The sequence below is a fragment of the Phaethon aethereus genome, assembly GCF_964289735.1.
Source record: "Phaethon aethereus genome assembly, chromosome: 32".
Taxonomy (NCBI): Eukaryota; Metazoa; Chordata; class Aves; order Phaethontiformes; family Phaethontidae; genus Phaethon; species Phaethon aethereus.
In genome coordinates this window covers 342489-367769 of record NC_138608.1, presented here as the reverse complement: position 1 = coordinate 367769, position 25281 = coordinate 342489, and the positions used below count along the sequence as shown (strand labels likewise).

Genomic DNA, 25281 nt, shown 5'->3' with positions numbered 1-25281 from the left:
CGTCGTTTGGTTAACGGTTTTCCAAAAGCAGCAAAATTTAACAGAGCGCCTTCAGGGGGAGCAGGGAGAATCGGTTCAATCGTTAACGGGATCAAGCAGATTTGCTTATTAAGCAAGAAATTTTATAAAGTTGAGGGGGGGGAGAAGCCTTGATTATATTTAATTCAGCCCCACGGCGCTCGTCGTGGGACGGGGGTCGTTCAGCAGCGTCTTCACCTCCAGGAGAGCCGTTAATTTATTTTCTATAATTAATATTTTCCAGCAAAACCTTGCCGGCTGATATCACCCAAAATACCGTTTTAATGAAAAAAAAATTGTGAGCGCCGGCGGCTTCGTTGCAAAATTATAAGTTACTGATCAAACAGCGGCCGCGGCGCAACCTGCCAGGGTTCAGTGGGCTGCGAGAACATCCTGAACTGGCTTTTTAGGAAAATGTTCATTTCCACATCGATGCGGGGAGGGGGGAAAAAAAGCAACAACCACACGTGGATGAGCATGGGATGGCCGAAAGGCATGATTTCAACCCAAAAATCAGGTAGACAAAAGGTAATATTGTTTATTAGACCCAGGAAAAAGAAGAGGTGGAAATGGGAAAATGAGAAGCAAAGGTGAGTTGTGATTTTTTCCGCGGGCTTTTTTGGGGGTGAAATCCTGTTGGTTTTTCAGCGTGGGGGAAGGAGCTGGTGGCCACCGTCCTTCAGGGGTTCCCGTCGTGCTGAGAGCTCATTCCGAGGTGACGGGTAACAAAATTTACCGAAAACGCTCGAATTTGGAGGGGAAAAAAAAAAGTCTGGGTGGTTTGTAGAAGTTGTTGAGAAAATTGGGGTAAAAAATGGTGGAAATGGTTCTGGAAACATCACCGCGGCGCCCAGGCTGTGTTTTTAGGAAACTGGCCCAAAAAGGGGCTCGGCTGATCCCGATTTCAGCCCGTTTGCGACGGTGGCTTAATAAAAAATAACTTTCCGGGTGCGACCGGGCGCTGCCGAGTCCTCGAGGTCCCCGCGTGTCCCCGAAGTCCCCACGCGTGGCCGGCACCTCCGCCCGTTTTCCCCCAAAATACCGTTGCTCAATCAAAACGCTGTTAAAAAACACCGATTTCAGCAGGACGTCAAGACGCCGACCTCGAGCCAGAGCGTTTTGGGAGGAAAACGTTAAAATTTCCTCCCCTTCCACTCAAAATCTGCCAATTCATAGCTTTTTTGACCCATTTTCACAGCTTTTCCGTGGCGCTTCGTACTGTTTCTGCGGGGTTTTGTGCCTTTTCTCCCCTTTTGTGCCGGTTTATGCCTTTTTCCGCCCATTTTTGCGGCGTCTTTCAGTATCGTTTTGCACCTTTTCCAACCCGTTTTCACAGTATTTTCTACGCCGTTTTCTCAGCGTCTCTCAGTGCCGTTTTGCACCTTTTTTGCACCATTTTTGCCGCGTCTCCGAGCTGTTTCCGTGGTTTTTTTTCTGTGCTGCTCTCGCCGCCTCTTAAAAGTTCATCGAAGCAGGGATTCACCCCCAATTTCAGCAGCAATTTTTGGAGGCACCGGGTAGCGACGCTGACTTTCCGTCGAACACAAAACATGAAAAACCCACCAATATGCCAGAAATCCCAATTATTAACATGCAAAAGGAGCCAGATAAGGGGAAAAACATCGATTAAACCATAAATATTTCAGTGGGATGTTCTCGAGCTTCACGCAAGAGAAAAGAGGTGGCGAAAAGAGGAGGAAAATGGCTAAAAATGGGTTTAAACATCACGGAATTTGCCACTGGCAGCGATGAAGCAGGTGTCGGTTTTAAGCTAAACCCCCTCAGTTTCAAAACTGACCCAAACCCACCCAAAACCAGGTGAAAATTGAACTCAGCACCAAAACGGAGCAAGGAAACTGCCTCCCCCCCGGCGCCGGCCACCAAACTGCATTTCCAAACGTGGCTTTTTGGGGAAAAACTACCCAAAATGCCGCTCGGGTGGTGATTTTTGTGATTTTTGCAGTCCTAGATTGGTTGAAACGAGCCCAAAACTGGGAGGATTTGGTGTCTTTTGGGATTTTTTACCAAAATAGGGTGGGTTTTGCCCTTGCCCCCCCCCATCCAGGCTGCTGGTGGCGGCCGGTATTAAACGCCGCCGGTGAAGCCCCGATTGATGAAAAAACAGCAGAAAAAGGGGAAAAATCAAAAAGGGGGGAGGAATTGGGGGGGGGGGGGAACATGTCGTTTGACGGGAAACGCAAGTCGTCCCGGCGTAGCTAAAATCCCTGGGTTTGAACCCAAAAGGAGAGGCGCGTCGGGGACGGCACAAAGCCGTGGCTCCGGCGGCTGCGGCCGCGGTTGCTCCGTCTTCTGGGGGGCTGGGGGGTGTGTTTTGGGGGGCACCCAGCGACACCCCCCCCCCAAACCCCCTCCCCATGCATGGGGGGCACTGGGAGGCTGGTGGAGAGGGGGTGTGTGCACTGGTTGGGGGGGGGTGTGATAAAAGCCCCCTCCACCCCCCCCAATGACATTTTGGGGGACAGCGGCTGTGATGAGGGGGGGCAGCTGCCTCCTGCAGACCCCCCCCCCCTTTTTCCTTTTAACCAAAACCTCATTATTTTAAGGGAAAAGGAGCGAGGGCCAACACCCTCTTTGCTCAGCGCACAGGCTGCAATGGGGGGGGGGCAATAAAGGAGGGGAATAGGGGAAGACCCCCATAATGTCCCCTCTATAGTGGGGGGGACCCCATTTACCCCCTTAGCCTGGGGGGGGGAATCCCCCCTATAGTTCTGGGTGGGGGGTTACCCCCAGCCACCCCCATGGCCAGGGGGAAGATTATCCCAATGCCCCCCCAGCACGGGGGTACCCCCAATTACCCCCCAGCTGAGGGGGGGGTGGCAACCTCAATCCCCGCCCCCCCCCAGCATTACCCCCATAGACACCCCCTCCTCAGAGCCTCGAGGGGGGCTTTTCCCCCAATACCCCCAAAGAGGGTCACCCCCAAAACACCCCCGGGGAGGGGGGTGACCCCCAATTCTCCCCCCTAACCTGAGAGGGGTGGTTACCCCCGATCGCCCCCCCCCCCGGGGGGCACCCCCCCATTCCTGAGGAAGGGCCCCCCCCCCCCGAGGGGGCGGGGCGTCCCTCTCGGCCCCTCCTACCTGCGAGGCGCTGCCATGGCGACCGCCGCCTGCCTCCGAGGGGGGGGCCCGCGGCGCCCCCCCGCCGCCACCGCCGCTTGGAGCCGAGCGGGAGCCGCGGCCGCCGCGGGCCCCGCCGCTGCCATGGGGGGAACCCGCCGCCGCCGCCGCCCCGACTGACACTGACTGACAGGCGGCCCCGCCTCCCAGCCAATCAACGAGCCTCCTCTGCGCCTCCGCCCGCCCCCCCGCGACGCCATCGCCAATCGCCGCGGCCCACCGGGGAATGAGCCGCCGTTGGGGAGCCGGCTACAAACCGCGCCTGCTGAGCGGTGAGCCAATGGGCTGGCTAGCCGGTGGTTGATGGGCAAGCTGCTCTTACAATGAGATTCAAGGAGATGATTCACCCCCGGAGGGGGGGTGGGCACCGAATGGCAGGTCCAGGTGGTGATGATGGATAGGTAGAGCGACCAATCGGCTGCCACATCTCCCTTGGAGTGGCACCTGTTTGACAGGAGAGGACAAGAAGCCCTGCCTCTTCAGCTGAAGCGTTTGGATTTGATTGACAGGAGAATCTACCAATCGTTGGTGCAAGAGACAGCGAGGCAGCCTATGGGGGCGCAGAGACTAGGCGGCATTCACCCCTCCAGCACAGGTGGCTGATCCCGCCTTCCTGAGGACATTTGTGGCTCTTATTGGCTGACGGTGAATGATAGGCAGACGCCTCCACCTTTGGGGCGTCGAGTAGCTGCTCACAGCTGTGAGGTGAGGGGTCCAGTCACCCTCCGTTACCTCAGGCAGGGGGTCCCGGGATGAGGGTCCCCAGTTCCCCAGGGTCCCTGCTTACCCAAAGATCAGGGTATTGGGGTGATGGGGGGGGGGGTCCCTCATTCCCACAGGGACCTGGCTATGGGGGCCACGGGGGTCCCCAGGTTCCCAGGATTGGGGTGTTGGGGTCACTGGGGTCCCCCATTCCTCAGGGGTTCAGGGATGGGGACATTGGGGGCTCCTGGGATGCCCAGGGATGGGGATAACAGGGACCCCATCTGCCCAGAAATGGGGGTGACAGGGGTCCCCCGTTTCTCAGGGATCTAGGTCTTGGGGCACTGAGGTCCCCACTGATCCCAGGGGTGCAGGAACACTGGAGACCCCAGTTCCCCAGGGACAGGGGTTTGGGGGGCATTGGGGATGCTCCCTGGGACAAGAGTGATGGTGTGGGGAGTGTCCCCGGGGACAGGGGTATGGGGACACTGAGAGTCCTGCTGTCCCCAAGGAGGGGGCTGTGGGACACTGGGGGTGGTCCCAGGGCCTGAGCGTGCTGAGGTGCCATTGGGGATATTTTTAACAGTGCTGAGAAGCGTGGGTTTTTTAGGAGCTTAAAGGGATTTTCAACCGCTCCGGTTTCACAGAATCACAGAATCACAGAATCACTAAGGTTGGAAAGGACCTTCAAGATCATCAAGTCCAACCATTAATCCAGCGCCACCATGTCCCCTAAACCATGTCCTGAAGCGCCACATCCACACGTTTTTTGAACACTTCCAGAGATGGCGACTCCACCACCTCCCTGGGCAGCCTGTTCCAATGCCTGACCACCCTCTCAGTGAAGAAATTTTTCCTAATATCCAATCTAAACCTCCCCTGGCGCAACTTGAGGCCATTTCCTCTTGTCCTATCATTAGTTACTTGGGAGAAGAGACCAACACCCTCGTCGCCACAACCCCCTTTCAGGTAGTTGTAGAGAGCGATGAGGGCTCCCCTCAGCCTCCTCTTCTCCAGACTAAACAACCCCAGTTCCCTCAGCCGCTCCTCATAAGACATGTGCTCCAGACCCCTCACCAGCTTTGTTGCCCTTCTCTGGACACGCTCCAGCACCTCAACATCCTTCTTGTTGTGAGAGGCCCAAAACTGAACACAGGATTCAAGGTGCGGCCTCACCAGTGCCGAGTACAGGGGCACAATCACTTCCCTACTCCTGCTGGCCACACTATTCCTGATACAGGCCAGGACGCTGTTGGCCTTCTTGGCCACCTGGGCACACTGCCGGCTCATGTTCAGCTGGCTGTCAACCAGCACCCCCAGGTCCCTTTCCGCCGGGCTGCTCTCCAGCCACTCCTCCCCAAGCCTGTAGCGTTGCATGGGGTTGTTGTGGCCAAAGTGCAGGACCCTGCACTTGGCCTTATTAAACCTCATACAGTTGGCCTCTGCCCATCGATCCAGCCTGTCCAGATACCCCTGCAGAGCCCTCCTACCCTCCAGCAGATCAACACTCCCACCCAACTTGGTGTCATCTGCAAACTTACTGAGGGAGCACTCGATTCCCTCATCCAGGTCATCTATAAAGATATCGAACAAGACCGGCCCCAGAACCGAGCCCTGGGGAACACCACTTGTGACCGGCCGCCAGCCGGATTTAACGCCGTTCACCACAACTCTCTGGGCTCGGCCATTCAGCCAGTTCCTCACCCAGCGCAGAGTAAACCTGTCTAAGCCACGAGCTGCCAGTTTCTCCAGAAGAATGCTGTGGAAGACGCTGTCAAAGGCTTTACTAAAGTCCAGGTAGACAACATCCACAGCCTTTCCCTCATCCACTAGGCGGGTCACCTGGTCATAGAAGGAGATCAGGTTGGTCAAGCAGGATCTGCCTTTCATGAACCCATGCTGGCTGGGCCTGATCCCTTGGTTGTCCTGCACATGCCCTGTGAGCACTCTCAAGACCAACCGCTCCATAATCTTCCCCGGTACAGAGGTCAGGCTGACAGGCCTGTAGTTCCCAGGATCCTCCTTCCGGCCTTTCTTGTAGACAGGCGTCACATTGGCAAGCCTCCAGTCTTCTGGGACCTCCCCTGTTAACCAGGACTGCTGATAAATGATGGAGAGTGGCTTGGCAAGCTCCTCCACCAGCTCTCTCAGTATTCTCGGGTGGAACCCATCAGGCCCCATAGACTTGTGGGTGTCCAGGTGGTTTAACATGTCCTTAACTGCTTCCTCCTGGATTATGAGGAGTACATTGTGCTCTCCATCCCCATCTTCCCGCTCAGGGGGCTGAATACCCTGCGGATACCTGGACTGAGGCGAAGAAGGCATTAAGTACCTCAGCCTTGTCCTCGTCCTTGGAGACGATGTTCCCCGCCATATCCAGTAGGGGATGGAGATTCTCCTTGCCTCTCTTTTTGTTGTTAATATATTTGTAAAAACATTTTTTATTATCTTTTACGACTGTAGCCAGACTGAGCTCTAGCTGGGCTTTTGCCTTTCTAATTTTGTCCCTGCTTGACCTAACGAGATCCTTGTACTCTTCGTGAGTTGCCTGCCCCTTCTTCCAGAGATGATAAACTCTCCTCTTTTCCCTGAGTCCCAGCAAAATCTCCCTGTTCAGCCAGGCCGGTCGCCTTCCCCGCCAGCTCTTCTTATGGCACATGCGGATTGCCTGCTCCTGCGCCTTTAAGATCTCCTTTTTGAAGGCTGTCCAGCCTTCCTGGACCCCTTTGTCCTTCAGGACTGTCTCCCAAGGGACTCTCTCAACCTGAACAGGCCAAAGTCTGCCCTCCGGAAGTCCATGATAGCAGTTTTGGACAAAAAAAAAAAAGGGTAAAAAAACCCTACAAAAGGTTAAAGAGATAAGGACATGGTTTAGCGGTGGGAGATGGAGTTTTTGCTCCTCTCATGACTTCTATCTCAGTTTTCATTTCTTTCAGCTTAAAATCACCATCCTTGGTTTTCTCAAATCTCTCGCACACCACCAGGACAAACTGGATGCTGTCAGCAGAAAGGGGAACCATCACAAGACCGCATGGGCCGAATTCATGGTGTTCTGACCCAAAACCGACTCCATTTTCTCTTGGAAAGTGCTGAAGCCCTAAGGGCATGAGTGGCCACGTCAGGGAGAAGTTTGGCCTCAACTTCCCCTAAATTCAGGATCAAAAAAGGGGAAATCGGACAAAAGGAGGAAGCTGCTTGCCCCAAAAGCAGGGGAACTGGAGTGAGGGACGTTCAACTTTTGGCTGTGTTTGCTCTTCCCAGGATGCCTCTGTGAAATTCAGCTGAAATCGGTCAACGGTGAAGTAATGAATAAGTTCTAACTTTCGTTTTCCACGATAGCCAGCCCAGGGGATGCCTGGCTTGAAGCCCTGAGGGCATTTGGGTAACAAAAAGAATCTTCCGGAGAAGGAATGAAGGAAACGGCGCCCCCAAAAAGATGAGAATTTTCACAACGTGAAGTTTCTTATCATAAAAATGCAAGAAATTATCACAAAAGTGCTGAACAAAATGCTAAAGAATTCGCACCAAACCAAAGAAAAAAAAAAAAGAGCTAAATTTAGGTGCTCACCTCAGAGAACACCGGTCGCCGTTTCGGCATGAAGTCTCCAAAAACTGCCTCCTCGGGCAGGTATCAGCCTCATTTGAGGAAAGCAGAGTGTATTTCTGAACCAATTCTTCTAAAAATTGTGGTGAGGGGAAGCCCAAGCACGTTGCCTGCTCCAAAACTCCTGAGTGTGCAAATTTCTTTTTTTTTTTTCTAGGAAATTAGAATTATGAAACACGAGTGTTTCCTTCCCCCCAGGGTGAGATGACACGTCTTCCCCACTGCATAAATTGGGGCGGTATCAAAAGAAAAAGGATCAGAGATGTCACAAGGTGAAGGTGCCATTGGCATCTACAAGAAATGGGATTTCGATGAGGAAATGGAGTTGGAGAAGCAAGAGCAGAGAAAAGTGCCTAAAGGAGGTATCGGGGTGAGGGGGCAGCTTTGGGGACCCAGAGACATGAAACTGGAGGGTTTCAGCTCTTTAAACTGGTCTTTCTCTGAAGTTATACCCCAATTTTGATGCCTGGTTCCTCTGTTGGGTCACAATTTAGAAAAAAGAGGTTTGAGTGTGGAGAACAGGGTGGTGGAGCCACTTAAGAGGTTGTTTTGGGGGGATCTCTCCTCTTTATGCTCTTCTTTAAGACAATATCTGTTGTGGGGGAGTTATTTGGGGCCGCCTCACCCCATTTCACCCCCGGCAGTGCTGTCCATCTTAGCCTCATCTCGGGAGAGAGCCGTCACGCTGCTGTACGTGCTTCTGGCTTTCACCTTCGTGCTCTTCATGGCTCTCACCATCGTGAACCTCCAGAGAGGTGAGTCCACCGTGCACCCCTTGTTCTGATCGCCAAACGCGGGGTGGGAACAATTGGGGCAAAATACCAGCAGATGGAGCAAAATGTAGCTCTAAGTTAGGATTGAAGGTCCTTTTGCAGCCCACGTGCTCTCTGGAGCCGGATCTGGAGTGAAGGCGAGTGCTCTCTTCCTCTCCCCCAGTATCCGCAGCGTGGGAGGCATTGGAACAAGCCAGGATGTGGAGCGAGAACAGCCACACAACGGCCTGGTACAACCTCTCGGAGGTCCAGCGCACCCTCGGTACGACATCTTGCCCCAAAACGGCTCCCTGACACCTGCTGCATCCTCGATACATGCACGGATTTCCCCCCCGGTGCTTCCCGGGGTGCTTTTTCCAGGAAAAAAAACCTGAACTGAAGCCGGTTTCCATCAGGACAGAGATGGTCGGGGCTTGTTTCAACTTTCTCCTCTTATTTTCCTTTTAGATAAACATCTCTCTGATGAGCTCAAGGCAATTCACGGCCGACTTCTGAATGGTATGCCAAGGAAAAGGTCGTTTTGGGGAAATATGGGCAGAATCCCAAATACCAGGTGCAGGCAGAGGTGAGATGGGGTCAAAAGCAGTGTTTTTCCTCCTTCCAGTGTCACAAGAAGTGGACAATATGCAGTGGAAGATGACGCGGTGCAAAGCGGAGTGTGGGAAGGAGCTGTCGGATCGCATCCGCGTCCTGGGTGAAAGCCTGATTTTGATGGAAATTTGTTAAATTCGGTCCTTTTCCTGGATTCCCAAAATGCACAGTATTGGGTAGATACTCCAAAGACTCTGAAAATGCACACTGGGAGCGCACGAAGCCAATCTTAACAAGTTTGAGATATCATTAAATATAATATTAGTGGAAAAAAGCTTTTCTCAGCCTGTTGACAGACACGATAAAAAAGCTCATTCATCGAAAGGGCTTTGAGGTTTTACTGCCTGAAGTTTAGAGACAGTAACTCGCACCAGAAAAACACACAGCAAAAGCCCCGGTGTAAATTAGGATGGAAACAAAAAGAGGAAGGGAGACAAAATCGGGTCTTTTTTAGGTCTTTGAGGCAGCTGAATTACGTTTTATTCTCTCCCCGGCAGAGGAAAGGGATGCGCTGGAGCCGGTGCTGCGGCAGTTGGCGGAGGTGAAGCAGGAGCAGAGCCGCGCGTCGGCGCTCCTTGACGCAGCGTTGGAGGAGACGCGCAACCTCTCAGGTGAGCGGTAGCGGTCGGGCTGAGCCCGCGGGCATCCCCCTGCGCTCACCCACGTCTTCTCCTCCTTTTTTTTTTTTCCTCCCTATTTTTCCTCAGAAATTTTCTGCACGAGGTGTCCTGCCGGTTGGGAGCAGTTTGCCAAATCCTGTTATTTCTTCTCCTCCACCACCAAACCCTGGCAGGCTGCTAACGACTCCTGCGCCAACTTCAACGCCCATCTGGCCATTGTCAACACCGAGCAGGAAAACGTAAGCTGAGAAATCCCATAAAAACTGAAAAACCCCAAATTTCATGAGTTTAGAGGAATATTAGACTCCAGTTCCACAAACAGAAAGCTGGAGGTTGAGCACAGGCGACTCAAGACTGCCTGCAGAGGTGGGAAAATGCAACCGGTTGAGGTTCCCACTTAGTTCTTGAAGTGATTTGGTCAAATTGCATGAATCTATCCCCAAAACAGTCGGTGTGATTTAAGTTTTTTTGGGGGAAAAGCCCAGGGGAGTGGCCGCCCTCCCCAGGGTCTGCGTGACCCCAAGGGGCTCCCACGGTACGAGAGGTGCTCACTGGAATTTGGGGTGGATGCACCATGGCTCCATGGTGATCCCTCCTCGCAATCATATAGGAATGATAGAAATTGTTTAGAAATCATTATTAAAGTTGTTTAGAAATGACAACCCAAACTCCACAAAAATTGGCATTTCTACCCCGATTGAGACAATCCCTGCCTCCCATTCAGGAGGCTGCTTTCACTGGCCCGGCTTTTAAAGCTTTTTTTAAAGCTTCTCCCTCCAGATATTAGAAATTTCAGCACTTTTTTCTTTTTTTCCATTTCCAATGATAAACTTCACATTTTTTGTCATGCTTGTGGCATGTCACTGTTGTCCCCTTCAAGGGACGGGCTCCTCCGTGACACCGACAGCCTTGGCGCTGCTCAACCTCTTTGCTTCTTTTTTTTTTTTGTCCCCCCTGTTTGCAGAAATTTTTGGCAAATCACGTCATGGAGACACGGATATTCTGGCTGGGCCTGACCGACATGCACAATGAAGGCAACTGGCAGTGGGTGGACGGCCGCTCTCTCTCTCTCTCGTACGTTTTTAGCCTCATCGGAGGGTAAATTGCCCCAAAAAATCAGCTCTGTTCTCCCTCGGCCCCATTTTGCTCAAAAAAAGGTGCTGTACCCTCATTAGCGCACCCGTCTGCTCTGGTTTGGTGCTTAAAAAGCACAGAAATAGGTTTTGCGGCACCTGAAAATGCCGGGTAGAGGGAAAGAATAAGAGGAGCCATCCCGCTGCAGGCAAGATTTTGGCTTTTTCCCCCCAAATTCGCTTTGGTTTTGGGGCTGAAAACCCAGGTGGGAACACACAAGGTGCTGCAGCATCCACTTGGTTTCCCCCGAGCTCAGTTGGTTCCCGACTGAGACCCCGCACCCCGAATCAAAGGGGTTATTTCTAATGGATCTCCTCATTATTGGGATTTTGGGAAAAACCTCGCCATCAAAGCAGAACAATTTTCCCATGTTAAAAAGACAGAAAACAGGAAAAAATCACTGAAACTGCACTGCTGTGTTAAATGGGGGGAGAAGGCTTTTTGGGGAGCTGTTGACCACCCCGGGAGATGCTGTGGGGCTGCTGTTCTCTCTGCCTGACTCTCCCCTACTTAAAAACAACCCAAAACCCAACAAGTTCCTAAACGGAAAGCTTTTCACCCAAACTGGTGTGCTCCCCCCCAACCCCGCAGGTTCTGGAACAACGGCGAACCCAACAACATGGGCCACCACGGCGAGGACTGTGGCTCCATCTATTCCAGCGGCAGGTGGAATGACGCTACCTGTTCCAGCGAGGAGGCCTGGATCTGTGAGCGTAGCTGTTAGTGGTTCCCCCACCCCGGACCGTCCTCTTGCCTTGCCGGGGCTTAAAAATGGGGCAAAAACCAGTAAAAACCCAACAAAAACCAAGCGCAAGGTGAAAACGCAGGGCTCTGGGGGAAAGGTGTCCAAAAACGCATTCCCCGCTTCCCAAAAGCAGGATGAGCTGCCTGAGGTGGGCACAGCGCAGCGGCGGAAGAGTTAAACAGTTTGAGGGGGTGTGTGCGTCACTCTTTTTGGGCTGAATTAGAGATTTTTGGGGTGTTTGTTAACATTTTGCAAGTCGTTTACCTGTTGCGCCAAGGCTTGACATATTGCTCACTGGTTAATCGAGGGGGGGGGGAAATAATAAATAAAGCGTTTTGATTGCGAATTGAACCAAAATTTACATAAAACGAGCCGATGCGGCGCCGAAGAGCATCGGTGCGCACCTTTTTTCCCAGGGTTTAGGTAAAAAAACCCTAAAAAAAGGGAAGAGAGACCGGCGAGGACGAGGCGCGAGCGTGTTTTCGGGGCGCGTATGCAAATCTCCAACTCGTGGGTGCTGAAGCGCGATGCCTGTTTTGCCGAAAGGCTGCGCTACTGGATTCCCCTCCCGGCACGAAGAGCGGCTCCGCTGCGAGATTTGGGATTTCACCGGCACGGTGTTTTAACACCCATAGGTGCCACCGTGGCGGTTTTATTTGTAATCCCTAAAAAAAAAAACCCAAACCTATGCGGGAGCTGCCTTCAAATTCCCACTGGCAGCAGAACTCTTGCGGCGTCACCGTTTCTCCCCGCAAAACACAACCCATTGTCCCCAAATTCACCGAATCCCATGGTCCTCCGAAAAGGCGTATTTTTGCGGAGGGAAGAGCGGCAGTCTTGCCCTCATTTCGCCGCCCATTTGCATGTCACCGCTGCCCCGGCGTGGAGAAGGAACCGAAACCTCGGGGCCGAACCACCGGCCAAAATGGGGCGCCGGAGGCGGCGAGGGGTGTGCCCGGGCGCATGCCGAGGGGTTTAGCTCCCTGCCGGGCGCCTGCGCGGCTACTCTTCCCGGCAAAGCATGGCCCGGCAGGAGACCTACGGCAACTGGTTGGGTCCCCCGCCAGCGCCCACTAAGCGACTGGTGAGACAAGCAGGTAAAACTGGGGAGACACCCCTTCTCCGTGTCCTTGGCGTGTCCGTGGCGTGTGTTTTTGGGGTCAGTGGATGTCTTGGCAAAGCGCGGTGCTGTCCGAATATGCCGGCGGGACACCGTTGTTGTACGGAACAGGGTGAAACGTGTTTGGCATGCTCAGAGTTGTGCGGGTCCTGCTCTTCACTCAGGAACCCCTAAATCTCCAGGTTTGGCCCCAATTTCACGCGTAAACTCCATGCCGGGCCTTAAAAAAGCACCGGCAACTCCCTTGCCGGCGACAACGAGGTTAGCAGAAGTGCTAACAGTGGTTTTGAGGATCCTCCCATTATGCTTAATGCTCTTTTCTGGTATTTTGGGCAGGAATTTATTCTGTTGCTGGGAAAATGACACCCGTGGGTGACTTCAGACCGGGTAAGTCATCATTTTTTCATCTTTTCAGGCTTTTTTGTAGCACAGATGGAAAGCAGAACTCCCCGAGGTGCCTCCCCGACGCCAAACTGGGCTTTATTTTCAGCTCGGTTGGCTGAACGTGTCTCGCTATACGTGGCATTTCTCTCCAGATTTGTTTCCTTCCATCAAACGAGATCAAATAGCCCCCAAAATATCCTGGAAGTCCACACTGGGGGGATTGAGTGGGAATTTGTCACTTCATCCTCACTCTCAGAGCCAGTGTTTGCATCTTTGCAGGCCCAAATTCATCCCCTCCTGCCGTGGAGAACTTCAAACTTCAGCAGAATTGCTTGGATTTGCAGCCGAGGGGAGAAGTCCGCTCTGGAAGAGCGGAGCAATGTTAAATTTAAAAATGGTAAAAAGAATATATTTTGAGAAAAGGGTGTAAAAATCTTGCTGGAGGTGCTGCGGATTTACCAAAGGGGAAAGGGGAATTGCCCTTTTTTTTTTACGCTTGCCAAAGAACCCAGCTGATCCTTACTGGAAAGGATTCCCAGTTAGCCTAAAATCCCAATTTTCACCCATTTTATCTCTTGCGTAGCGTCCCCGGACAGTTTTGAGGACGATTACGACGATGTGTCCCTGTCAGAGTTGGATCGTGGCCACAAGCTGCCGGTGACCGATGAAGATCTGCAGAGCCAGAGGAGCAAAGGAGGCACAGGTAGTACCTACCTCCTCTCCCCGCGTCGCCTGTGCGGTCGAGGACCTCCATGGGGCAGGATTTGTCCCTAAAATGCCCCAAAAAACATCACCCAGTGACTTTTTTCTTCCTCCCAACAGGGGTTTACATCCTGGCAGGGAAACCGGCATCTCCAAATCCTTCCCAAAAGTGTGAGTTGCTTTTGACCGCCACCGCTATCCCCCACCGGAGGCCTCAGCTCGATCCAGACCCAGGAAGTGGGAATTTCTCCCCGATTTCTCCCACGCTGCTCTCCACAGGTGACCCGGAGCCCAGAGGTGGCAGGGGACAAAGCCGCAGAGTGACATCAGTGGCCGTCCTCTACATCCTGGTAGCGCTGAGCTTCGTCGCGTGGGTGCTGCTCTTCGCACTGGCCGTGATGAAGCGTAAGTGTCCCCGGAAGGATCCCCACCGGGCCAGGAAGCAGCTGGTTTGGTTAAAACACTTCAAAAAAAGCATTTTCACTGTTAAAAATAACACGTGGCTCGTGCCTGCGATGCTTTAAATCTCCATCCACGCGGAAACAACAGCTAAAGCCCGTCTGTCGTCATGATTTGGTTTTAATTTCACCTCAGTATGTGAATTTTAGGATTTTATTACCAAATTGCCCCCAGTGCGCTACACCTGGTTGCTGCCTCTGTTTGCTTGCACCAGCAGCACTCCACGTTTGCTACAGCGTGTAAATCCAGAGTAAATCCACTCTGGGATTCCCCATTCAGCCCAAAAATGCCATTAATTGGGCAAATTTAGAATCTGCTCTGGAATCCCCCACTTGACCCAAAAAAAGCCATAAATCGGGCAAATTTAGATGCCGCTCGCGATTCCTCGGTATGATCTAGCCATGTTTTTTTCTTTCATTTTCTTTTCAGAGATGGAAATCATGGCAGAGTTAAAGCTCTTGAGGTCAAACTACTCGGAGAATCAAGCCAACGGTAGGTCCTTGGACTCAGTAACGTTAACGGCTGTTGGGAGACACTGATTTTTTTGGTGTTTGGCTTTTTTCTGGCCCCCGTTTTGCCTTTTGGGGTAAATTGAGGGAAAAAAAACCCAAATTGCCTTTTTGTGTGGATCCTGGTTCTGCTCCGTCTTAGTGAAGCAACGCTGACTTTGGTTTGTTTCTGATTTCCATCGCGAATTACACCAGGATAATGGTGTAGATGGACACCAACTGAGCTCATGCCCCAATCCCAAAGGAATTAGCCCCAAAAGGGTGCAAATAGGAGCAAATCAGCTCTTGGGATATCATGGGATTTATCATGATCAGGATCTTACTGGGGGGAAAATCCACCCCGTTATCTCCGCTAAGGGATATGGGAAGGGAAGGATGTAAATCCTACAGAAAATTCTGCCAAAGTCAAATATAATGAGCCAAATCCTTAACTGCTGCCAAATTAGTGATTAATTAAATTATATTATGGGTGATATTGCAGCAAAATGTCACCCAAAGCGAAAAAAACCAGGCAGCAAAGCTGGCGGCCTAAGAGCTTTTTCAGCCCCGATTGAGATTTCTACATATGGAAAAGTAATAAATCCTGAGGGAAAAGTGTTCAAGATTTGGTCAACCTGAATCGGGGGAAAGTAGGAAAAAGTTGGGGGGCCGGGGCCGGCAGCGGTCACTCACCCTCCTGCGCTCCCCAGTGTGGCAGAGGCTGTCGGAGACGCAACGGGAACAAACGCGGATGCAGAGCGGGATGCACAAATACTACGAGGAATTGCAGGACATCGCAGGTAAAGCCGCCGTCTCCATCCCGATGGTTTCTCATTGTTGTGCACCAGGAGAGAAACCTCCTGATTTTAGCCCGGAAAGACCACGATGGTCTTAAGGATGGAAAATTTGGGTGATTGACTCCAATTTTGAGATGTCACCCCACCAGGGAACTTGTGGAGGTTCCCCCAGCAGAGAAAAACATTTTTTGCCTGGGTTTGGGGGATTTCTCGTGCTTCCAGCGCTGATCTGCAGATCCGTCCTGGACAGCAAGAAGTGCTCGGCCGGCTGGAAGATCTTTGAGAAAAGCTGCTACTCCTTCTCAACGGAGATGATGAGCTGGTCAGACGCGAAGGAAATCTGTGCCGACCAAGGCGCTCACCTGGTCATCATCAACTCGGAGCTGGAACAGGTCAGTCGGACGCTTGCGAGTGAAAAATAACCAGTTTCTTGGCTTACACAGTGCCCAAAACACCCATTTTTTGGAGGTTTCCTACTCTGGCAAACACAGAAACTCTAAAACCTCTTTCTTTGGGCTCAAATTAGCCAAGATTGGCCATGGGGCTCAGAGTTATTTGGAGGTAGAGAGAAGCGCTGATGGCCAAGTCAACTATGACTTCCTGTTTTTAGGAAAAAGTGCTAAAAATGGAGCAAAAAAGGTCAACGTCTCCTTTCCGGAACGTTGTGTACGCACTTTGCTTTAATACACCCAAATTGTTCACTCTTTACCAAAAAACACTGCTCAGATATCGCCGCAATGACCTCACCAAAATTGCCAAAAGCCTTGACGTGTTCCATAGTCCATCGGAATGATTGTTTTGGGGCTGTTTTAACCAATTCTGCTTTTCTAGAAGTTCCTGAAGGACAATATTAACAGCAGCAGCACGTACTGGCTGGGAGTGACGGATCAGCTGGAGGAAGGCACCTGGGTCTGGACTAACGGCGAACATACAAGTATTAGGTAAAAATTCCCTTCAGGGATTCCCCAAAAATGGAAAATAATCAGAAAATAAATGGAAAAAGATGAAGTTGACCCACTAAAACTACTGGTTTTGGTGATTTTATGTAAGTCAAAGGGTTTACGTTGGAAAAATGGTATTATCGGAGCGTTTTCTTGCTGGTGGTTAAAAAAAAAGAGATTTTTAGTAGTTTCCTTCCCTTGAAATACAAATTTTACCTCTTCCTAAGAGAGCGCCGCTGCCGTGGGGCTCGTTTTTATTTCTTTATTATTTTCTCTTTTCCGTTTCCTCCTTCTTTTTCCTCCTTCTTTCTCCAGCTACTGGAACACATGGAAAGAGAACAAAGACAAGGACCAGAAGGACTGTGGCAGCATCGGGCCCGACGGCATCTGGAACGACGACAGATGCTCCCACTCTAACCACTGGATTTGCGAAAAGTCCTGGAATTGCTGACTTCAGCATTATTTTTGCCCGTTTCCAGACAATTAACTTTTTGCTCGGGAGCTGGATGAACTCACGCAGCTCCGGGGGTTTCTGGAGGCTTCACGCTCCCATTTTTTGCCTATTAATGACGTGCAAATCCCATAAAGAAAATCAGTAAAATCCCTGTGAGCTCCAACCTTGCAAGTCTGCCCCAAAAACCATGAAAAAAAAGGGATTTTCAGTTAAAATAACTACTGTAAAATGGTCAAAAACCCACTCACCAGTGCAAAACACGTTTCTCAGCGCCGCTGAATTTCTCCTTTTCCCTGCCATGTTGTGGTTTCTGCTTAACTCTCAGAAAAGACAATTTCAGTAAAATCCTGTTGTTTTTTTCCACTTTCCAAATACTTTTTTCCATATTTATCCTTCCCTCCCCCAGATGCCAACCCCCAGCTGTGCCCAGCTGTGGCCTCACAGCCAAAAAACCCCCAAAACCCCAATTCTGCTGACTTGTACAACTCTTAATTCAGCGTAGTATCACCCAATAAAACTTATTTTTTTTGTTCCTAAGAAACGCAGCATGTGCTGTTCGGTCTTTTTTTTGCCCAAATAAATAAAATGACCCCGTCAGACTCATCCCGGTGGCTGAAAATTTCTGGAATCGAAGGAATCCCGTTAGATGTTAACGCTCGTTTTTTTAAAGGGTTATAAACTAAAAATCGATGTTTTGGGGGAATTTATGCATTATTGACCAGTGGAAACGCAATGATTCGTTACGGGTAATGAAATTCCCTCTCTGGGTTGAAAATTAACTGTGGGAGCTCCCTCCCCCCCCCCCCGTGAAAATCAGGAAATTTGAGCTGGGCTTGAGAAATTTGCTGTAAAATCAGTAAAAAAAAGGACCCGTGGCAGAAAATGAAACTGGTTTTAGGGTGGTTTTGGCTCGTTTTCAACAACAACAAAACTATCGACCGGTGGCGGAGCTGGCACAGAGAAAGGCTTCTGCCCTCAGTAAAAATGCCTTAATTTAACCAAAATACCCATTTCTAGCCGGGATATGCACTGGTGTTACTGGGAGGGCACTGGAAACACGGACTGGGGGTTACTAGGAAGGCACTGGGAGCGCTGGGGCTGAGGAGGGTACGGGGAACACTGGAAGCACAGGGCTGGGAGGCACTCGGAGGGCACTGGGAGGCTACTGGGAGCACTGGGAGTACTGGGCAAACACTGCCAGGGCACTGGGGTGGGGAGACAGCCCAGTCCCAGAACTGGGGGTACTGGGAGGGCACTGGGGCGGGGAGACAGCCCAGTCCCAGCACTGGGGGGTACTGAGAGGGCACTGGGGCGGGGAGACAGCCCAGTCCCAGCACTGGGGGTACTGGGAGGGCACTGGGGCAGGGAGACAGCCCAGTCCCAGCACTGGGGGGTACTGGGAGGGCACTGGGGTGGGGAGACAGCCCAGTCCCAGCACTGGGGGGTACTGGGAGGGCACTGGGGTGGGGAGACAGCCCAGTCCCAGCACTGGGGGGTACTGGGAGGGCACTGGGGTGGGGAGACAGCCCAGTCCCAGCACTGGGGGTACTGGGAGGGCACTGGGGCAGGGAGACAGCCCAGTCCCAGCACTGGGGGGTACTGGGAGGGCACTGGGGTGGGGAGACAGCCCAGTCCCAGCACTGGGGGGTACTGGGAGGGCACTGGGGCGGGGAGACAGCCCAGTCCCAACACTGGGAGGTACTGGGAGGGCACTGGAGGTGGGGAGGGGGAATGCCCAGGGCCCCCCAAAGCCGCCATCACCCCTCACCTCTCCTCAGGAGCCACCTCAGCCTCCCTCGACGCTCCATTGGCTGAGCCGCGCTGCCCATCTCAGCGCACAGCCAACCACTGCCTTCTCTGTGCTCTGGGGAGTGGGTTTTCCCCTTAGCACCGCCTCCCAGGACCACCACTGCCCATTGGCTGGCACCACCGCTGTTCAGCCCGCCCCACTGCACGATAGGCCACTCCTAACTCCTGGTACCACCCAGCTCTCACCTCGTACCAATCAGACGCCTCTCTGGCACTTGTGGGCGGGAAGACAGGGTTCAGCACCATTGGCTGCCATGCCCTGTCAATCAAGAGCTGACAGGAAGCTGATTGGCTCATGGGGCAGGGAGGCAGGGCTTGAGAGCTCAAGACCCCACCCTCCCCATCTCTGTTGGGGAGGCCATGCTCCTGGCCTTGGAGTGGACCCAGGCCCCACTTTGCCGCCCCCCAAGTGGATCTGGGCCCCTTCCCGGGACCCCCCGAGTCCGCATCCAGCCCGACTCCTCGTGAATGAGCCACGTGCCTTTAATCAGCTTTTTTTCAGCCCAAAAACCCCCGCTGGAGCCGCGTAGGGCGAAGGTGGCAGGAAAAGGCCAGGAATGGGGCGATCCTGGGGGAAAACATGCCAGAAATGGGTCATTCCGCAGGAAAACGCTGGACATGGGGCCATCGTGGAGGGAAGCAGCCAGGAAGATGGGGCAAAACTGCTGGAAAAATGCTGGAAATGGGTCGAGTGTTGGGGGAAAATGCTGGAAATTGGTCGAGTGTTGGGGGAAAATGCTGAAAATTAGTTGATCCTTGGAGAAAATGCTGGAAACGGGTCAAATCTGCAAGAAAAACGCTGGAAGTGGGATGTTCCATGGAGAAATGCTGGCAACTGCTTGTTTCTTAAAGAAAATGCTGGAAATGAGTCAAAACTGCAGGAAAAATGCTGGAGGTGGGTTGTTCCATGAAAAAGCGCTGGAAATGGCAGAGTGTTGGGGGAAAACGCTGGAAACTGGTCATTTCTTGGAGGAAATGCTGGAAATGGGTCAAATCTGCAGGAAAAATGCTGAAAACAGGTTGTTCTGCAGGAAAATGCTGGAAATTAGTGGTTCTTTGGGGAAAATGGTGGAAATGGGTCGCATCTGCTGGAAGAATGCTGGAAAATGGTTGTTTCACAGGAAAATGCAGGAAATGGTTTGCTCCTGGAGGGAAGCAGCGGGATATGGATTGATTCTAGGGGAAAATGCTGGAAATTGGTCATTTCTTGGGGAAAATTCTGAAAATTAGGTCAGATATGCGGGAGAAATGCTGTAAATGTGGTATTCTGCGGGAAACATGCTGGAAACGGGTCAGACCTGTGGGGAAAATGCTAAAAACAGGTTGTTCTGCAGGAAAAAAAATGCTGGAGATGGATCAAATCAGCATGAAAACCAGGAAAATGGGTCAGATCTGCAGGAAATACACTGGAAATGGGTCGGATACCCTGGAAAACTGCTGGAAATGGGTCGGATGTGCCGGAAATAGGTGAGTCCTGGGGCACCCACTGTCACTTCTCCCATGTGCAGCCCTCGGCGCTGTGGCTGTGTGGCCTCTCCCCTTCCTGGAGGCGAAAAGGGGCCACGCCGGGACGAAATGAGACCAAAACAAGGCAGAAATGGTGCAGAGGTTCTGGTGGTCTCTTGCCAGACCCCCAAGCACCCTAGGGACACCCAGGGGTCCAGGCAGCCTCCCCTGTGTCCCCCTTGGCTCCCACCTCCTTTTGGTGGCAACCAGAGGACTCGGGCATCCGGGTGCCCACCCAGCACCCTGCAGCGACCCGGGCGTCTGGATGCCCTTACCGTGACATAGGTGACGTGTATCTCGGTGGTGGGCATCTCCTGGGGGTGCACTCATCGCCCCAGCGCCCTAAACCAGCGCCGGTACTGCTCCATCACCTGTGGGCGGGCCCCACAGCCATGTCCTGAGTGTCCCTGTCCCCTCCCACGCACCCCCAGATGCCTGAGTTCCCCCTCCCCACGGTACCTGCCGGTTGAGGACGCAGTGCACGAGGAAGATGAAGGCTCCCTGCAGGCTGTTGACGATGGTGAAGACGAAGGCCACCACTATGTTGTCCCCCTGCGCCTGCAGCAAGCCCAGACCCCACGTGCAGCCCAAGATACAGATGCGCGCCAGCGCCTTGAACGTCATCAGCCTGACAGAACACTCATTTTGCTCTTTTTTTCACCCAAAACCCATCCAAGATGCTCTTCCTCCTCCCCTCCAAAACCCAACGCACTTCCTGCCGATGCAAAAACCCACCGGGTGTTTTTTAAGGCCGTGACATCAGCGTTGAGGGAGGAGAGTTTGTCCCGCAGCATCCAGAGGGTGGTGAGAAAAATAACAAATTAACCTGGGCAGAAAGCAAAACCCCATCATTTTGCAAGGCAGGGTCTGCGGGGTGTAAATTTGGGGTGGAAGAGGGTCAGTGGTGTGGCATGACCTTCACTGAGCGCGGGTGTGGGACTTTTGCTTAACAGCAGCCTTAAATATACATGTGAATGTGCTCTTTTTACGCAAATCTCTAAAATTCCTCAATTTGGGGTCTGTGGGGAAAGAGCTGTGGCCACAATTATAAATTTGAGGTAGAAAAGGGGCCAATGGTACAAAAAACCATCATTAATGCATCGTGGTGCCACCTCTGCTGAGTGCACCCAGCCCGCGGGGCGTTTGCTTAATACTGTTCTTAAAGATAGATCTAAATTTGCTCTTTTTTCTCCCAGTTTTTCCCTCCTCCGCCTCCTCTCAGCAGCAAGACACCCACCAGGACGACGACGCAGACGGGGTCGAGGAAACTCCAGAGGAAGCCTCCCTCCAGGCTCAGCCAGCAGCTAAAAAGGGGAGAAAAAGGGAAGAATACCCCAAAACTCCTTTGATGATTTTGGTGGCATGAAAATACCTGCACCCAGAGGCCGTGGCATCTTTTTTTGGGGTGATTTAGGCAAAACGCCTGATGTTCTCCACTGATGATCCCACCCCGCTTGGTTGACCTCACCTTGGGTGCTGGTGGGACTCACTAGTGCTCAGTGCCGTAGCCGTGAGGGTGGACAGCGGCAGCGATGGCCACCATGATGGCCAGCGTGCCGTAGCTCACGGGGTAGATGTATCTTCTCCTGAAGCGACTGGTGCTGGTGTAGTTGAGGACACGCAGGTTCCTGACGGTGAGGAAGAGGTGCAAACCCTCCAGGAACATCCAGGCAAAGCAGGCGAGGAAGAGGTAGTGGAGGAAGCCTGCCGTGATGGCACACGCCAGCTGGATGGGGGACAACAAGGGCATGCTGGGCTCCTGAGTGTCACCACAGCATGGCGTGGGGAGGTGGTGGCATCTCTGGCACTCAGAGATGTTCCACATGCCCCAGCACGGCCTCGAGGAACCTCAAGGAAGTGGAGATGCTTTGGGCCGGGAGCAGACTGGAGACATCCAAATGTCTCTTCCAAGATGAGTTATCCCATAATTCAGTTGGCTCCACCCACCCAGAGGGAGAAGGAACCTAAGAGCCTTGAGGAACCCCAGTGGGTGGACCTGCTTTGAGTTGGGATTGGTCTGGAGACCTCCAAACATCCTGTTCAACTGTGATTATCCTGTAATTCGGGTGCTTTCACTCACCCAGAGGGAGATGGGACCGGATAACTCTGAGCAACCTCAACTAGTTGGACCCACTTTGAGTGGTCATTGGTCTGGAGACCTCCAAACATCCTGTCCAACCTCATTTATCCTGTAATTCAGGCACTGACACCCACGCAGAGCAAGAAAGGAACCAAGAACCTTGAAGAACCTCAACTCATTGGACCTGCTCTGAGCTGGGGTTGGACCAAACCTTTGAACCTCAGTTATCCCGTAATCCAGGTGCTTGCACCCACCCAGCATGAGATGGGACCCCTGGCAGAAAGGTCTGCTGGAGCCGTTAGGGTAGAGGCTACAGCCAAGAGCCATGACCTTGGGTCTTCTTCCACAAAAGCTCCATAAGGATCTCAAGGAGGTCCTGGGGAGCTTGAGGAGGCCCCAGAGACCTCTTGGAGACCCAGAAGAGCAAAATGAGATGCCGAGGAGCCCTCAAGATGCTGAAGGAGACCCTGAGGAACCTGTGGAGACCCCAAGGAGCTCAAAGAGACCCTGAGGATCCCCTGAAGGTCCCAAGATGCTCAGGGAGGCCCCGAGGAGCCCATACCTGGTTGGCGGTGTGGGGCTCGGCCACGAGGAAGAGGAGGTCGGCAGCAAAGAGGCAGATGCTGAGCTGCAGGTGGAGGGTGACACTGACGCTCCAGAGCGAGCGGCACAAGACGAAGGTGACGATGGCGAGGAAGAGGCAGACCAGTGACACCGACATCCCCACATAGGTCACCACCGTCAGCGCAAAGCTCTCCTGTGGGTGACGTCACACGCATGACATCACGCGAGTCCCATCCAGCCTGTGGCCACACGCTGTTTGGGAAGGAAGAAAACACCCCAAAAATGGGTATTTTAAGGGTGCAAATGGGATCTTACCATGACGGGGTGGATGGCCACGAGGATGGCGAAGGTGGAGAAGCGGGTGCAGGCGCAGATGGAGTGGAGGGTGTCACCCCCCACGCGGGTGCAGCCCGAGGACGTCCAGCGGCCTTTGGTGCCCACCGTCTGCCAGGCCCGTAGCACCTGCTGAGCACGGCCCGCTCGAGGCACGTCCCGTCCCCGTCCCGCCCGCCATCGGTTTGGGTGGGACGGGGATGCGCTGAGCCTGAATTTGCACCGCGACGGGGAGCCGCTGGCCCCCGAGTTGGCGCAGGATCCAAATTTGCAGCGGGATGGGGATGGACGGGATCCAGATTTGCACCACGATGGAGAGGCACCGACCCCAAATTTCCACAGGATCCAGATTTGCGCCGTGATAAGGACAAACCGGCCCCGAATTTGCAGAGGATCCAGATTTGCGCCAGGGTGGAGGTGCACCGAAACAAAATTTGCACCGAGATGGGATGCACCAGCCCCAAATTTCCAGGGGATCCAAATTTGTGCCAGGACGAGGATGCATCAGATCCAAATTTGTGCCGTGATGGGGATGCACTGGCCCCAAATTTGCACGGGATCCGCATTTCCACCAGGATGGAGATGCACCAAACCCAAATTTGCACCAGGACAGGGATGCATCAGGTCCACATTTGCACCTGCATGGGAATGTGCTGAATCCCGGTTTGCACCGGATCCCAGTTTGCACCAGCATGGGGATGAGCTGAATCCTGCACCACGACGGGGATTCACCAAATTCCAATTAGCACCAGGGTGGGGACATGCCGAATCCAAATTTGCATCAAGATGGGGATGTGCTAACCCAAAGTTGCACAGGATCTAGATTCACACAGGGATGGGGATGCACCAAATCCGGATTTGCACCCGGATGGGGATGCACCAAGTCTGGATTTACATTGGATCCAGGTTTGTACCAAGACGAGGAGGCACCAAGTCTGGATTTACACTGGATCCAGGTTTACCAAGACGAGGAGGCACCAAATCCGGATTTGCACCGGAATGGGCATGCACCAAGTCTGGATTTACACTGGATCCAGGTTTGTACCAAGACGGGGAGGCACCAAATCCGGATTTCCACCCGGATGGGGATACACCAAGTCTGGATTTACACTGGATCCAGGTTTGTACCAAGACGGGGAGGTACCAAATCCAAATTTGCACCAGAACAGGGATGCACTAACCCCCAATTTGCCCCGGGATAGGGATTCACCCCAAAATTCCCCATCACCACGCTCCGAATTTGCACCGGGCTGACGCCCTGTGACACTGTAATTTGGTCCGACGCGCTCGACGCGACAAACCCTGGTTGCGCCTCCGCGTGCAAATCCCCGCTGCGTGCAGAGCCTCGCCCCGTGCACCCCCAGGACGCCCCCCGACCCGCAGGGCAGCCCCCCGGCACCCACCCTGCGGCGCCGCAGGGTGACGTCGGAGGCCGTGTTGAAGATGACGCCGGGTTCCCCCACGGTGCCGCCGGCCACGCGGGAGTTGAGTCTTCCCTGGTGCAGCTCCGTGACGCTGCTCAGCAACTCCTCTAACTCCTTGTAGACGACGAAGGCCACCGCCTGCTTGCCTGCCCGGAGAACTGGGTCAAAAAACACCCTAAAAATGCTAAATTTGGGGGTTTTGGGGGGAGTTTTTTGCTTATTCCGCCCGCAGGTCCTCCAGCGCGGTCTGGCGGGGGGCACACGCGTGTGTCAGGACGCGCACACGCGTGTGCCGGGGGTGCGCGGGGATGCACATGGGGGAGGGACACGTGTAGGGGGGCACACGGGATGGATGTGTCTGAGGGCGGCAGGCGGGGGTACACGTGACTGGGAGTGCATGCTGGGCATGGACATGTGTAGGGGACGGACACGGGACACGCACACGTGTAGGGGATAGACACCGGGATGGATGTGTGGAGGGGATGCACAGGACGGACATGTGCACACGGGATGGACACGTGTGCACATGGGATGGACACACGTAGGGGATGCACAGGAGGACAGACATGCGTGCACATGGGATGGACACATGTAGGGGATGCACAGGAGGACGGTCACGCGTGCACATGGGATGGAGACACGTAGGGGATGCACAGGACAGACACGCATGCACATGGGCTGGACACACGTAGGGGATGCACAGGATGGTCATGCGTGCACATGGGCTGGACACATGTAGGGGATGCACAGGACAGACACGCGTGCACATGGGATGGACACACGTAGGGGATGCACAGGACGGACATGCGTGCACAGGACAGACGTGTGCACATGGGATGGGCACACGTAGGGGATGCACAGGACGGACACGCGTGCACAGGACAGACGTGTGC

At 53.3% G+C, this 25281-nt stretch overlaps 3 protein-coding genes across 3 annotated transcripts in view; 2 read left to right on the top strand and 1 right to left on the bottom strand.

Annotated features, from left to right (window-relative positions):
* Positions 1–10066: 10066 nt before the first annotated feature.
* LOC309414779 (hepatic lectin-like) lies at positions 10067–11306 on the top strand (the record flags this gene model as incomplete). Its single annotated transcript, XM_082012150.1, has 2 exons — positions 10067–10546; positions 11174–11306. Exons 1-2 carry the CDS (start codon positions 10434–10436, stop codon positions 11304–11306), a joined length of 246 nt encoding a protein of 81 aa, XP_081868276.1. The 5' UTR covers positions 10067–10433.
* Positions 11307–12348: 1042 nt separating this feature from the next.
* Positions 12349–16669, top strand: LOC309414824 (C-type lectin domain family 17, member A-like; the record flags this gene model as incomplete). The annotated part of the gene is made up of 10 exons (XM_082012200.1): positions 12349–12424; positions 12784–12834; positions 13415–13534; positions 13654–13704; positions 13813–13938; positions 14422–14484; positions 15191–15280; positions 15500–15669; positions 16109–16218; positions 16534–16669. 10 exons carry the CDS (start codon positions 12349–12351, stop codon positions 16667–16669), a joined length of 993 nt encoding a protein of 330 aa, XP_081868326.1.
* A 3301-nt stretch (positions 16670–19970) lies between these two features.
* Positions 19971–25281, bottom strand: part of LOC309414778 (putative adhesion G protein-coupled receptor E4P) — a gene marked incomplete at both ends in the record, with an annotated part of 7770 nt that continues 2459 nt past the window's right edge. The window contains 11 exon segments of the mRNA XM_082012149.1: positions 19971–20024; positions 20263–20313; positions 20317–20358; positions 20447–20615; positions 20723–20795; positions 20798–20813; positions 21225–21291; positions 21478–21713; positions 22630–22824; positions 22947–23396; positions 24368–24534. Of these exon segments, the coding sequence (XP_081868275.1) occupies positions 19971–20024; positions 20263–20313; positions 20317–20358; positions 20447–20615; positions 20723–20795; positions 20798–20813; positions 21225–21291; positions 21478–21713; positions 22630–22824; positions 22947–23396; positions 24368–24534 (1520 nt within the window).